Source organism: Cebidichthys violaceus, unplaced genomic scaffold (genome assembly GCF_023349555.1).
Source record: "Cebidichthys violaceus isolate CVI_PGR_0920_01 unplaced genomic scaffold, fCebVio1.0.p SCAF_8, whole genome shotgun sequence".
NCBI classification, from domain to species: domain Eukaryota; kingdom Metazoa; phylum Chordata; class Actinopteri; order Perciformes; family Stichaeidae; genus Cebidichthys; species Cebidichthys violaceus.
This window is the reverse complement of record NW_027176964.1, coordinates 12,974,081-12,988,497: the sequence shown is the minus strand read 5'-3', so window position 1 is coordinate 12,988,497 and position 14,417 is coordinate 12,974,081. Positions and strand designations below refer to the sequence as shown.

The 14,417-nt window shown below is 40.9% G+C and overlaps 1 protein-coding gene across 9 annotated transcripts in view; it reads right to left on the bottom strand.

Moving 5' to 3' along the window:
- Window positions 1-14,417, bottom strand: part of LOC137892562 (receptor-type tyrosine-protein phosphatase mu-like) — a 148,693-nt gene that overhangs the window by 59,791 nt on the left and 74,485 nt on the right. For all 9 annotated transcript variants that reach the window (XM_068737806.1, XM_068737811.1, XM_068737808.1 and 6 more), the window contains exons 8-11: window positions 10,446-10,754; window positions 9,068-9,177; window positions 4,809-5,010; window positions 4,028-4,130 (exon numbers count right to left, since the gene is read on the bottom strand). In XM_068737806.1, coding sequence (XP_068593907.1) covers window positions 4,028-4,130; window positions 4,809-5,010; window positions 9,068-9,177; window positions 10,446-10,754 — 724 coding nt within the window. The remainder of the gene's footprint in view (window positions 1-4,027; window positions 4,131-4,808; window positions 5,011-9,067; window positions 9,178-10,445; window positions 10,755-14,417) is intronic.

Below are 14,417 nucleotides of genomic sequence, written 5' to 3'. Positions count from 1 at the left end.
GTAGAAAATCACTTAACTGATTTCAGGCCATGGTTGAGCACAGATAATCTGATGCTACAGGGTAGAAACTTCACTGGAACTCAGTTTCCTCAATATGCTACTAACAACGCCAGAATCTGCTGTATTTTATAGCTTTTTATGTTTATGTATATGTGAGTGTGTGAGCTTGCCTAAGGCAAAGGTTATGTCAGGGAAGAGAGAAGGGCTGATTTAGTGGTATGAATGATAAGGAAAGCATCTCCAATCATTTATTCTTGCAGAAGCATGTAAACATTTATTTTGATGCTACGGAGTGAGGAGGCGTATTCCAGCCCTGACGAGAGGCCATTGCAAACATTAGTTTAACGCGACATGACTGATCGACAGTTCACTAATCCTCTTAAAGGAACAGTGTCCCCTCTGGTAAAAATTGTTCCCGGCTATGCGCCGTCCCCAGAGATTAGAAACCAAATCCAAGTTGGAAATGTTATACTGATTAGCAATTACACAAATATGAAAAAAATTACTCCCCCCCCATCAGTGACGTCTGCCGAAATCTAACTGAAATATGATTTGACTGCAGCATGACTGCAGGATGCTGAAGTGAAGCGGACGTTTGTCTTCGGTTACATGTATGTCTTGATTTTTTTATGAACCAGCGCTATCATGTCATCTCCCAATGTGTTCCCCTTCCTGCATTACAGCAAAACATCTGCTGTTTGAAATGTCTGGAGCTCTATTACCCCCCAAACCCAATCAGCGTGCAAGATTGCGTTATCAAATCAAGCCTCGTGCTGCTCTGCTCTGTTGTGCTGCAGATCAGTGTTCTCCCTTGTCAAATGCCTTTTTTTTTTCATATGAGCTTTAAAACTGATTTCATAAAGTGTTCAATTTCAAAATGAGCTACCCACCACTCTAGAAAAATCATGGCTACTCTTGCAACATGAGCAGTAGCACACAATTAAATCTAACTATGGTGTGAAATCAAAGTCCTTGGTTGACAAAATGCTACCTCTCAAGTCGACCGACCGGATCAGCGTTTTTCAGCACCCCAGGTCATGGAACAACTCGGAAAACATCTCGCGTCTCAACTGAAAATGTCACTTAGCAAAAAAACTGATTTGAGATGTTATTATTTTATTAAGCTTGGTAAATTCAGATGACAAAATGTATCATTATTGGCCAGACGGCAGATCCCAACAGGCCGACTTAACGCCTCTGAATAGAAGCTACTTTAAAGTCACCTTAAATTTTCAAAGGCAGAGTGTCACTTGAGGTGGAGGTGGAAAACACCTTCAAAAGCCTGTCACTATCACGTCTTAGGCCTGCATCATAATCTCTTCTGTTTGCTGCCCTCCGCCACCTCCAATTTTTTTTGCATTTCATATTTTTTCAGACATCGGGCGCACACATGAAGGCAGCATGCTGGCCTTTATGTCCCGTGAGATTTAAGAGAAGGAAGTAGGTGGGGAAAAAAATGTGTCCCTGAAAATCCAGAAAGTTTAGACATTGAGAGGCTCTGCTGTGATCAAAGGATGCCTCAATTAATTTTTAGTTGCAGTTGTGCCATGTACTGAACTCCACTGATGAGTGGTGGTCCATTTTTTTAATGGATTATCTTGAGGACTCATTAAACATGTATAATCCTTAAAACTAAATGTCTGTATGTAAACACATTCTTTTTTTCTTCATCTAACAATAAACATGCACCGTCACTGAGTTCATCCCCGTCTAAAACGGATCGGATGACAATCCTCACATTTATGATCATGCTGCAAAGCATTAGTGCGCAGTTATGTCTCAGCTCAGTCGAACAGACTGAAGTGGGTCTCAAACTTAACGTTTTATCTCCAAAGACAAATCTCTTTCATCTGGTGGCGAGGTGAGCATGCCCTCAAACGGTAAACAAAAGAGGAGGCCCAGCATGCTAATTAATGGACGCTCCAGATTCACGACAGTCTGTTAATTATAATTAGGCGTTTGTAATTAGCCCACTGAAAGAATGGCAGTCTGAATAAGGCCTTCTGAATTGTACCTGTGAGAAGATTAAAAACCGATTGCTCTGTCTTTCTTGCTCAGGCCTCTCCATTTGGCGCTGGGGCATTAATCTGGGCAGCTGCTCATACGGTAAACATGAGCTGACAAGCCTGACTAAAGACCTCCAGGCAGTAATCTTTAAAAGGACTCAGATGACTTGATGGTGTAAAATTCAGTTTTATACTGAGCACAAGTGTTTAAACCACTCTTTCAGGGTCCTGCTGACTGAAAGCACCACTGTGTTGTTGGTTTTTTTGGAGGGGGTTAATATTGGCATGGCCAATTCCCTTCCCACTGCTAACACTCAATTTTGTCCAAGGAGGAATGTAGAGAGGCTTATGATCCTTTTATAAACATTAAGTTGACAGGTTATATTTACCTTCAACTCTATAAGGGTGTAAAACAGACAAAAACTCAGATCTTTGCCCCCAAATTCCACTGCTCTGATGGGCATGATCCCTCACTGGCTCACTATCAATTGTGTGACAATTGTGAGACACCCCGGCCAACCCAGATGCACCTTAGCTGGCGATTGCTCGTTAAATGTTGATTTACTCTGTGCAATCCAACCAACAGCAGCATTTTAAAGGAATAGTTCACTATCTCGGGAAAAGTGCTTTTTCGCTTCATTGCAGAACGATGAATAGATCGATAACAAACTCATATCTGTCAAACATGAGGCTACATCTGCCGACCAGCGCCGCTAAAGCTCACTGGCCAACATGTCTTGTTTGTGCTAGCGGGTGATTTGATCGCCCCCTGCCTCCAGGGTCAGCTAATTGTTTTCTGGCAGTGGCTTCATAGTTAAAGCACAGATATTGTGTGTTATCAATCTCTTCATCTAACTCGCATCGGGAAAGCAAATTTGTTGTATTTCCCCATAAAATTCTTGTAATTCAAAATATTCCTGTGAAGAGAGTTACTGTGTACTCCAGCACATCACACCATGTAACAATTTGGGACATCACTAGGCTAAAATAATAGAATAGTTTGAACTATATTATAGCTATAAATAGCTTTAACCTTTATGACATTTACATTGATATCACATATTATACATTAGACAATGTTCTCACCGTTACACACCCTTGCACATATTTTTCTCTTTTAATATACACTTGACACTTTAATAATATACTTGTTTTATCGTACTCTTATTTGTTTGTTTACCATATTTGATTGTAAATGTTCATATTTTACTGTTACGCACCAAATCACCTAGCCAAATTCCTTGTATTCGTACTTGGCAATAAACATTTTCTGATTCTGGTTCATTTGTAATTAAAATCTTACACACATGCCTCATAAACAAACACTTGAGACGCAATAAAACCAGATGTAAGGAAAAGCAAAGACTCAAGGAAGAGACCTGAAGAAAAGAACTGTTTCAGTGAAGAATGCTCACTTTAAAACTGTAAAGGCTTCATAGACTGAATAGTGGTAGAACAAACCAACAGATACTGACTGACAAAAAAGATGATGGCAGTATTCCTGCCAGAAGCCCCTTGTGACCTTTGGTAAACCATAATGATGACTTTTGTCCAAACAGCTTGGCATTTACTGTACACAGTGCAGCTGCACCACTTCCCTAGTAATGACTAACAAATGCAGCGTCGAGCAGACAGAATTCCTTCGTTCCGCAGGAGCCCGTGGTGGCTCTCTGTGGGCAGCCAGGTACATGAAAGAGATGTAACGGGAAGAGATCCTGAAGCTAGCCTTGGCCGCACCGCGTTTTCATTCTCCTCTTCAAAGACTGCGCTTCTTTTTCACAAGATCAAAATCCACAAACAAATAAAGCTCAGAGAAAATGAGATGCATACAGGGCACCGAATTCCCTGGCAACTTTCCTCACAATGGGGTATTGATAAACACGGGTTCTTTGATAATTTGCTGTAGCTGATGGTGGTTCCTGGTGTTTTAATATGCTGTTTTTGTAGTCTTTTCTCTGTGCTGTGTGTGTGTGTGTGTGTGTATGTGAGAGAAAGAGTGAGTCCCACTTGTGAAGGCCTACCTCACAGGTGCACCTCTGCTTTGGGCAGGTTTAAGCAGAACAGTGACTGTGCTGTCTGTTTGGTTCAGAGAGGTCTCCTGGTCATACGCCGGCATGGAAGGAGCTGAAGAAGTGAAAACCAAAAAGGGAAGGAAGTTTTTACTACACAGCAAAGCAAAGCTCAAAACAGACCAGTTTTGGTCAGCGTCATCTTGCATAACGAGTCATTCTGCTCGACACTTAATAGAATAAAAGGAAAGCTGATTGTCTCACCGCCTCTTGTCTTATAGCACCACAATTTAAATCATTAAATATAGCAATAACAGCGAAGTGAAACATTTGCTGCTGTCACAAAAGTATTGCAGTGTCTTGCTTAAGTAGTGCACATGGATCACAATTGCCTAGCTAACTAGGCTCATGGTCATTATCTAAATCAACCCCAGCCATGGTTTATGGGAACTATGAGCACAATTTGTCCCTGGCCTCTCAGGCAATTCTGCCAAATATAATGTAACTCCTAGACCAAATAGCCTTTATCACTGAACCAGCTAGGCACAGCTATATCTATATTAATGAAATTGCATCGGCTCATTTAATATGTCATGATAGGATTTACCTTTTGAGGCTAAATAGTTATATCAGTAAAGTAAAAACCTGTGCTGTCTAAATATGTTTGAGCAATAATCAAGTTCCAATTTCCATTCACGCGTTTCAACATGAAAAACTCCAGCGGCAGTAAGTGTCACTCTACTTAATCGACATCACCCACACACTGACCGGCCATGCTTTTGACCCGGCTGACCTGATATCTTGGTGGTGAACTGCGTGATGATAGGGGGGCCGTAGCCTTTGGCTGTGCTAGCGCGCAGTGTGAAGGAGTACGTGGAGCCTGGGTAGAGGCCTGTGAACATGTGGGTGGTCTCGTTGCCCAACTTCACAATCTTCCCACTCTGGTTGGAAAGGTCCAGCTCCGGGTCAAAGGAGCTCACCGCCTTGTAGGAGATCTAGGAAGGAAGGAAGGAAATTAATATTTTGATAGTGGCCTCTGGTACTCCGAGCTCAGTTCTCCTCAGCTGAGGAGGATTTGAATTCATACAATGAAAACGATTTATGTTGGAGGCATCCAAGTGGCTCAGCAAGCTAAAGCATTATTCTGTACTCACCGTTCAGGTTTTCTCACGCCAGTGAAAGTTATTCTATTTTTTAATATCTCTTTCCCCTCTGCACTACTCACCGAAAGCCACAAAAGATATATTTTTTTAAATCTTATGTTTTACAATACCTCTTCATGTTCATCTGAATTAGGTATACTTCTACAGCGAAATGCAATACTTTAGTATTTTACCAAACTAATGACAGTATCATCATCCTCAGCTGTTCTTCATGTATTAAACTAATTATCAAACTAAACTTTATCTGCTTAACATCAGCATGTTAGCATGCTGACATCAGCATTGAACTCAAAGTGCCACCTCACAGAGCCACTAGCACAGCCGTAGAATCTGTTGTTAATGGACAACAATAACATGATATGATTATGTTCCAAAATAATATTGGAGCACGTTGCATAATGCAGTCCAAAACAACAACACAAACATTTTGAACTTGTTTCTCCTCTGTACTTCTCAGTAGAGCCAATTGCCACAGAGCAATCTTTAAAAAGCCTTAAGTGTAGAAAAGAAGCTTTCTCTTTCGCTTGTGAGCCTCTGACTTTATGTCAACAAGGCTTTAAGCTGGCATTTCCAAAATCAGTGAGGCACAAAAGGTCTTCGGAGAGGAACTGTTTCAGCCGGTAGATTGTACGCTAAAAGCAGAGCTACATATTTTTCAACCAAAGCTGATGCAAGCTTGTGGTTTCAAGGAGAGAGGAAATAAACTTAATGTATTCCTTTTCCATTAATAAACACAGGGAGCTCTGAAGGGAAGCATTAAGGTGAGTGTTTTTGCTAATATCCATTTTGAATAACTGTAAAGTCCCACTTTAAGAAAATGCCTCTGCTCGTAAAGGAAAAAACCTCCATTATAATTCCAATTAAGGAACACAAAGAGAGTTAGGAGTGCTGCATAATTTGTGTCCATCAAGTTTTGAAATGCTTCGAGGCCTTCTCATTTAGTCTTTGTCTGTGAAATGAGTCTGTGATGCCAAATCCTATATCATAACATTTCAGGGAGAGGAATTTGAAATGACTTGTCAACACTGGGCACATGGACAGGTTTTCACAATCATAATGGAACTGACGGGAAAAATAATGGAGAATATTTGAGCAAATTAATTTGGGCTTGCTTGGAGCCATTACTCGATCTGATATATTAAGCTTTTTAAATTGCATTGGTTTAAATTTTTCTATCTGAGGGAGGAAAATGTTGAATTTATGAAGCATTCATAAAATATAAATGCCTGCATAATCTCCAGCACCTTTACTCGTACAATAATGGAGAAAGCTGAATAACTGTTGATGAAAGATGCTGTGTACTCCTTTTACTCAAACTCTACTTAACCTTTCTATGAAGATTTTTAACTCTCTTAAAAGGACCTACAGTGAATTAGAATAATCTAAATTTAAGTGATTTAGAAAAACGGCTGCTGATTTTAAAAGGGTGTTTAAGGGTAAGAGCATTACTTAATAGCACTGTTGGTCGACTGAAAATACAATTTATTCTTTAATTAATAATTGCCTTTTCCCTAAAAAGGTAATGTGATGAACAGCTGTGACTTACCACTGCATCCCTACGATAAACAAAATGCTACTTCACATTTAATTTGCGTTGCTACATATGACTGATGAACAGGGAATATTTGGAAAATCTGCAGTATACCTTTAAAGAGAAGCTGGCTCATGTCGGTCTGAAAGGCTGCCAATAAAATTGCATCCACAAATCTTGGTCCAAAAGGAATGGAGCTGAAATCTCTTTGATATCGGGCCTTGTCAGACGTATTTCACTTTGAGTCCTTTGATAATGTCAAATCAAAGCAAGGTCCTGACTTATAAGAAGCAACTTCTGGGGAATACCGGCAGAATACATTGTGGTTTATTTTCTTAAAGCAGAAAGTCAGACTTCCTAGGTTTGCCTCATCTGTCACCCTGTTTAAGACAGGGTGACATGAATACAAATACTCTTTCTTACTCTAAAATAAACAACGTGATTCTAGGTTATGTTGGGAAATCTATGATAAGGCTTTACTGTATATTAATACCAGGAAAATTGTCAGCGACTTCTTGTTTACTTTAAATAGACAAATAACTGTACTGTTAAGGCTTTCTAGACACAGACAGAGAGAAGTAATTGCTGCAGCACATGAATATAATAGCCTGGAGTGGGTATTTTATAAAGTGAGACACATTTGCCTCGACGTACTAAATATGAGTGAACCTGACAAAGCGGCAGTGCAAAGCCATGCCATTTGCTCTGAATGCTTTTTCTTGTACCATGAAATTTTAAAAAGATAAACAACTGAAACATGTTGCTCTCAAAGTGATTAAGTGAGCTGTAAACCTACCGTTTTTATAGACATTGTTTTCCTGCACTCTGCCAGCACCTCTCATCATACAGCTATCCACAGGGAACAACATGGGGATACACACTTTTGAATAAACACGGCCTTTTTATGATTCTGGGGACTTTAGGACTTCACTGCTTGGATTGAAATGTCTCTGTGCCGCTAAACGAGAGAGTATATGACATATTTCATACACCTGATGGCATGGCAGTGGATAGAGCAACCGCTACAGCAACCCTGATTGCATTGCCTTTACTCTTCAATCTGTTCTCCTTGTATGAGAAACAGCCCCATTAATGATTGCTAACCTAGTCAAAATATCAAGCGAGAGCAAACGGCAAAAGAGAGAGAATCAACAGACAAAAATCAATCTGTGGGAAAGGCTGGATTACTTCCACCTTAAGCTGGTTAAGATCAATGTGTACATGTATCGTGTGTGTGTGTGTGTGTGTGTGTGTGTGTGTGTGTGTGTGTGTGTGTGTGTGTGTGTGTGTGGAGACAGTTTCTATTATTCAAAACTCAATGCAGCTCCTGGACAAGGCTGACAGGGCTCTGTGGAGACTTTTGTCAACATTTGCTTTGTGCTGAATTATATTTTCCTTAGAGGTCACCCATGTGTAGAAGGACAGAAGACGACGGCAGATTGCAGTGGATTCTGTCACAGTAAAACATGTGAGTGGTGCTTCATAAAGGTGGCTGAAAAAAAGCTGACTTTATTGAGAAGAAACCTGTCTTGAGCGAACCTAACACATTGATTCTGGTTTAAGCTGTTCCACAAATATAACTTTGAGCTAATGTGATTAGTCCAATTAAAGGCTGGTTCAAACAGTCAAGATGACTGCACTTTAATGACTTTAAGACGCATGCCTGGGACATCAAGTACAGATTACAGACGCATTAAGAAGGTATTGAAAGAGTCGATTGTAGTGACTATGGCCACCAAGGATTCATTAATATACAGTAACAAGACATAAGAGTCCACAGCCCCGCTAGCGCCTCTGTGAGGCTCCACATAGAGCTAAATGCTAAAGTCAGCATGCTAACATGCTCACAATGACAATGCTAACAAGTTGATGTTCAGCTGGTATAACGCTTATCATGTACACCATCTTAGTGTAGTAGCTGTACAGGTGAGTCTGATGGAAATGTGATTAGTATTTGGTTATATACCAAACTATTGGACAGTATTTGACCTGATGATGATGAAGGAGGAAAAGCAAGAACCAAGAACCAAAGTTAATACAATTTATCTTTGTGGTGCTAGAGGAAAAGTCAGGGAATCAATAACATTCAAATATTGCCGGTACCAAATTTTGTGCCTATCCATTCAGTAGATGTTTCAATAATTTAGTCTGGATTAAAGCAACATTAGCCTCCCTCGAGCCATGCTGCCAGCACTGCTAAAATATTATATCACTGTTGCGTAAAAAAACGGACTCAAAGAAACAAAGATATGCACACGATCCACAAAGAGAAAAAAAAGCTTAATATTGGAAGTTTGTTTCCTACTCTAAGGCGTGTTTAATATCTCTCACATTTTGCTAACCCTGGTGCAAGTGTACCTCAAACTGTGTGATGATCCCGTAGGTCTGTGCTGGTTCTCTCCACTTCAGGATGATCTTCTCCTCATAGGCACTGCCCTGAATGGACTCCAGAGGAACGGCCCCTGGCACTGTGGGAAATGATCACAGACACATTTTTCAAAACTGGTGGCAGAGTGGTATTCTTTCCAGCTAGAAATAAGTGTATGAAAGGCATACAGAGTAGGATTTCTATATGTTTTCTTTCCCATCTTCTGTGCATGTTAATCAAGATGAAAATGCTGTCAATAAGAGTTGGATGAAAGCAGTTCCTACTTTGCAGCTTTAGTCGTTTCTATCATGATTTACCGAGCACCTGGTGCTGATGTGCATAAAACAATCAATAAAAGAGCTCTTCAAGGACCTACAGTACACAAATGGCCACGAGCCAAAGGCAAACACATTAATAGGAATTTTTGAGATTATTTGAAGTCATTGTCACTCCCAACACACTCCCTGACACCTTTTACAGCAAACCTGAACACTTTTCACTTATGATAAAAATGTGCTGCAAACAAAGATGAACTAGTAACCCCAAGGGAATAGTGAATCTTAATCTTTTCACAATGTTTACGTGTCCTCAAATACTGCCAAAGAGATCTGGTCCTTGAACCCTTTCATGTGAAAAGCTTTCATTCTGTAAGCAAAACAGAATGATGTGGAGATGTCTTTTTTTATTTTCTTCAAGATTTATCTTCAACAACGCAACTACAGCTACACACCGTCTGTAAACTTGTTCCCATGGGACTCTAAACACACACAGATTCACAGACGCACAGAAGTCAGAGAGTGAGAAACAGTTGCCACTTTCAAGTTTCCAACCACAGATATCTGAGCCAGACATGACAAGACTCCCTCTTTTCGTCAGCTGAGCCTGTTTATTATCTGGCGGCCGGGGTTCCTTGAGACTTCTATAGAGTTCTTTTCCTGTGTCTGCTGAGGCAACACGGAAGATCTTTCATCTTTGAAGGAGGTGAAACAACCGTATGGCACAAAATGAGCTCTTCTGAAAAAAATAGTTGGAGAATCCCAAAGTTTTCCTTGATGAAAGCTATTTATGACCAGATGAGAATCATCACAACTTTAAAATTTAAAGTTTAGCTGTTTTTCTGCTGTTGGAGAGCAGACATGCTTATATATCCTCTACCTAAACTACCTGGCAGGATAAGGTAAAAATAAATATCAATTTCTCAAATTCTATAATATATTTTTTTTTAAATTTAGTTGTTTAAATGTTGTGTTTCACTTCTCTTTATTTGCTCTCCATAATTTAAAAGATATCCAATCCAGGATCAGTTTACTAAAATCATGTGTCATTCTTCCCAGACCTGGACAGGAAGTAACCTTGAATAACACCTACCATCCTCATCAGTCTGAACCTCCAGCTCCGTGCTCTCCTTGACCCCCTCTGGGTTGCGTAGCACCAGCTTGACACTGAGGTTGGTGAAGGGCGTCAAGTTGTGGATGGTGTGCTGAGGGTCACGGCTCTGAGTGTCATAGCACACCTCCTCGCGGGTCTCCTCTTTGCCAGCCACCCTGGACCGGTACTGGACGGTCAGGTTGTAGCTGTAGCAGCGGGTCACATTGTAGCCCAGAGGCATCCAGCGCACTGTCACCTGTTTGGACTGGATGTCCACCACTTCTAGCCTTTGTGGGCCGTGCATTGGTTCTGGCAGGGTGAAGAGAGAGAGAGAGAAGAGTGTGAGCACACATCAAGGTAATCAATTAGGCTATATGAAATGTCAGGTAGTGCAAGATAGTTTCAATAAAATCAAGGAAATTACAGAGGTCTATGCCGGGGCACAGAGAAGGCGGTGTTCCTTTGAGTCAAAGAAAATCTACTACTACATTTTTCATAACACTTGAGACCCGGTCAATACTTTTTTTAAATATTGAAATATTATTTCCTCTGTTTGGAGTTCATATTTCCAGAAAATATTTTACACTTTCAAAGCCACGGCCTGATACTGAGCGTTGCCATATCCCTGCACCGTTGCTAACTCGGTCTCACTGCAGCTGCACACACCAAGACACCACAGGTCTGTTGGTGGAAACCCTCAGCAGGCGGTGTATCATCCCTTCAGAGCGTGCCGTTCCCCTGCTTCGTCTACCTTGTCCTCTGCCTTTCCCCTCTCTCTTTTCCATCTCGCCCGGTGGCGGTCAGCTATTAGCACCATACTGATACAGAGTCAGCCAGCCTGCCAATCCAGGCAGGACACAACCCCCACTACCATCCTATCACCTCTAATCACATAGACGCTGTTTCTCCTTGCCTTTTCTCTTCTACTTTCTCCATTTCCTCCCCTCTCTTTCCGTCCTTCCGTCTCCTCTCCCTGCACCTCTTTTCTCTCCATTCCCTTTACTATTTCCTCTCTTTTTCTGTGGCTCCCACATTTCTATTTCCCGCTCTCTCTTTCTCCTCATCTCTTCTCTCTGCTTTCCCCGTCTATTTTCCCCTTCCTCTCTCTCGCTCTCTCTCTCTCTCTCTCAATCTCCTACCTATGGGAGGAAAGCAGCCCAAGCACAAGGTAATGGGATCAATTTCCATTCCAGGTTAAATTCGCAGTCCATTTCTCTGGAACTTAACACTTTACCACCTATTAGGAAGAGCCAGGGCTCAATTTCCCCGTTCCCCAGGAGACACAGTCCAGCAATTCAGAGGCAGCCACGGCAGCCATGTTTAACATTCTGGAGGTGCATGGGGGGAGACTGGACTGGAGCTCCAACATGCTGTTCATTTCTACAGGTTGTACAAAGGACATGACAAACAAGCAAGAATCTATATGGACAGAACAGCTGGCATCCTTTGTATGTGGACATACAACGGCCTATAGAAAGATAATGTCCGACTGCTTTTATTGAGAATCCTGAAAAAAATTTGAGACAACACTGAGAATAAGTTCTGTGTAGCGCTACAGAAAAGCCAGACATTGTTTTTTTTAGGAACATAGGTCATAACATGTGACATGAAAGAAGAATTTACGAGTGAGTAAGGATAATGCAAGAAGTAAAACAGTGAGAGAAAATAAAGGCGCCTGCTTGTTGAATGAAGAATGCAACACTTTGAGATTTTCACAAGGACAAACAAACGGATGTGATCTCTCCTCTGCTTTCACAGCGTAGAATAGATGAAATAGCATTAGACGGGCTAGAAGGAGGCCGAGGGAGGATTGTTGAAGATAGATGGGGAAAGGGATATCAATGTGCAGCAAACAGCACATCAAGCATACACAAAGGGCAACAAATGATAAAAGTATGTCAGGAAAATGGGAAAAAAAAAAAAATCTTTCGAAAAGGAAAAGAATGGTAATGAGCTTCATTTTAAGAAAAATGGATTACTATAGATCTACGCAGAGTGAAACAAACCACTAAAATCTTTTAAAACAATTTAAACAATAGCTGAAAAAATATATATATATTTTACTGGCAGAGAGTGCATTATAGCTTAAGTGCTTAATATTCTTTGGAAAAGCTTTCTGCAATGCTATGTAGGAGTATTGCTTTGGATATGTCTCATCTTCGATAAAGGATCTTCTAGTGGTACCGACCTCCACTGGTTGTTAAAATGTTAAAGAAATGTTAATCTTTGGTAAAGACTGCTATATGCAAGACATCCACCTTCAAAGTGATCAGCAGCTATTCAGCAAAAGTGAAAACAGACAACAAGTGAGCCAACCTACACCCTCTTGTAGCAAACTACAGTAGACGGATGCATGTAATAATTCACAAAGAGATCTGCCATTTTAAACTAATGTGATCAAACACACAAAAAAAATTGATTCTGACACAGAACTGGGAAGAATTGGAGACGGAAAACAGGCCTCTTTAAATAGGTTGCAATGTCGGGAAAGCCATCCCAAAAATAGAGGTTTAAACCGCTTTATTTGTGGAACTATCTGTTGGCCGCACTCAGTAGGCAACGGTTACACTAAAAGCACAGAGAATTGCAGGGTGGCCAGGCACAGAAATCAAATTAAACCAGACGCTCTCAAAGTGACAAATGCACCAAAGTGTGAATCTCACAGACGTGCACGAGCGGCCGGGAGGAAGTCTCATTTCTGAAGCGTTCAAGGAGAATGTCACACTTCCATCTTTGTGGAACATCATGGATATGGATACACTACTCCCTAATTCTGGCCAGTGGAGAGATGCCAACATGAATGGGAATCATTTGTAAAAAATATGATTGTGGAGAGAAAAAGTCAACATTTATTCACATTTAAATTTGTCTTTTTGGCACTAGTGGTGGACAGATATATTTGCTAGCGCGCCAACAGTAATACTGAAGGTACATAAAAGGAATATTTCCCATTTAGTAATCAGCTCTTATGGCTATTCTATAGCCTCTCCCTGGAGTTTTGTTGAGAAAAGGCTAATTGTTTGTTACCCCTTCGGCTCCCTGTTGTGCAAATGCCAGCTGTCTGAGGGTGGCAGTAAAATGCGAGGAACTGTGGCGGACGCCCAATCACAATTTGTGCCCCGTGACTCAAAATGACATCATCTGTTTTCATGAACAACAAGGTGTCTCATCTATTTGAGCCTGGTCATGGTTGACTTTGAAGACAGAGGAAAGGGAAAAAGAAAAACACCCTGAACCCTCCTCCCCCGCTTAATCTCAAGTGAACGGGTCCAATGAACGGCTGATAGCCTTTATAAATCCTTCCGTGCATAGATGGGAGGGTCTGCAGCCATTTTGAAATAGGCCCATAGGCCCATGAATGACAGCTGACGAGATGAGCCTATTACCCCAGTCTACTGTGACTGCTAGTTTCGTTTTATTGACCGAACAGTAAGAGGCTCAGTATCAAAGGCACAAGCATGAATCACAACAAGGAATAACAAGGCTATCTCTTGAAATCCATAGTATTTTTTTTTTTTTTACAATTCTCACAAACTATCACTGAGGGCAACATTGGGGTGAAAGCACTAAAAAATATGACTCTAATATCTTTCCAGTATGGCATATATTTCTAGTGGAATAGAGTTATAATAATGGCTATGAAAGCATCCCTCGGAGCAGGAAATTACAGAGGTCTATCTTATGCCAGGGCACACAATGAGCCAGATTGGTATTCCAAGCGGTGGACAAATTATCACCTGCCCCACACTCGCCGATATAATTGAATAATTTGAATTTGACATTTACATAGAACTATTAGTGATGTCATTACAGCGTGACATTTAAATAATGTTTTTAGAAATTATCAGCACGTTATTGCCTCTTGTTAATTCGAATGGGCACTGCATACGCGCTACCACAGCTGCAGTGATAACATGATTTCCAAAAAACGTGAAGCAAAAACAACAAATAACCGCATGTTGCAGCCGTCTG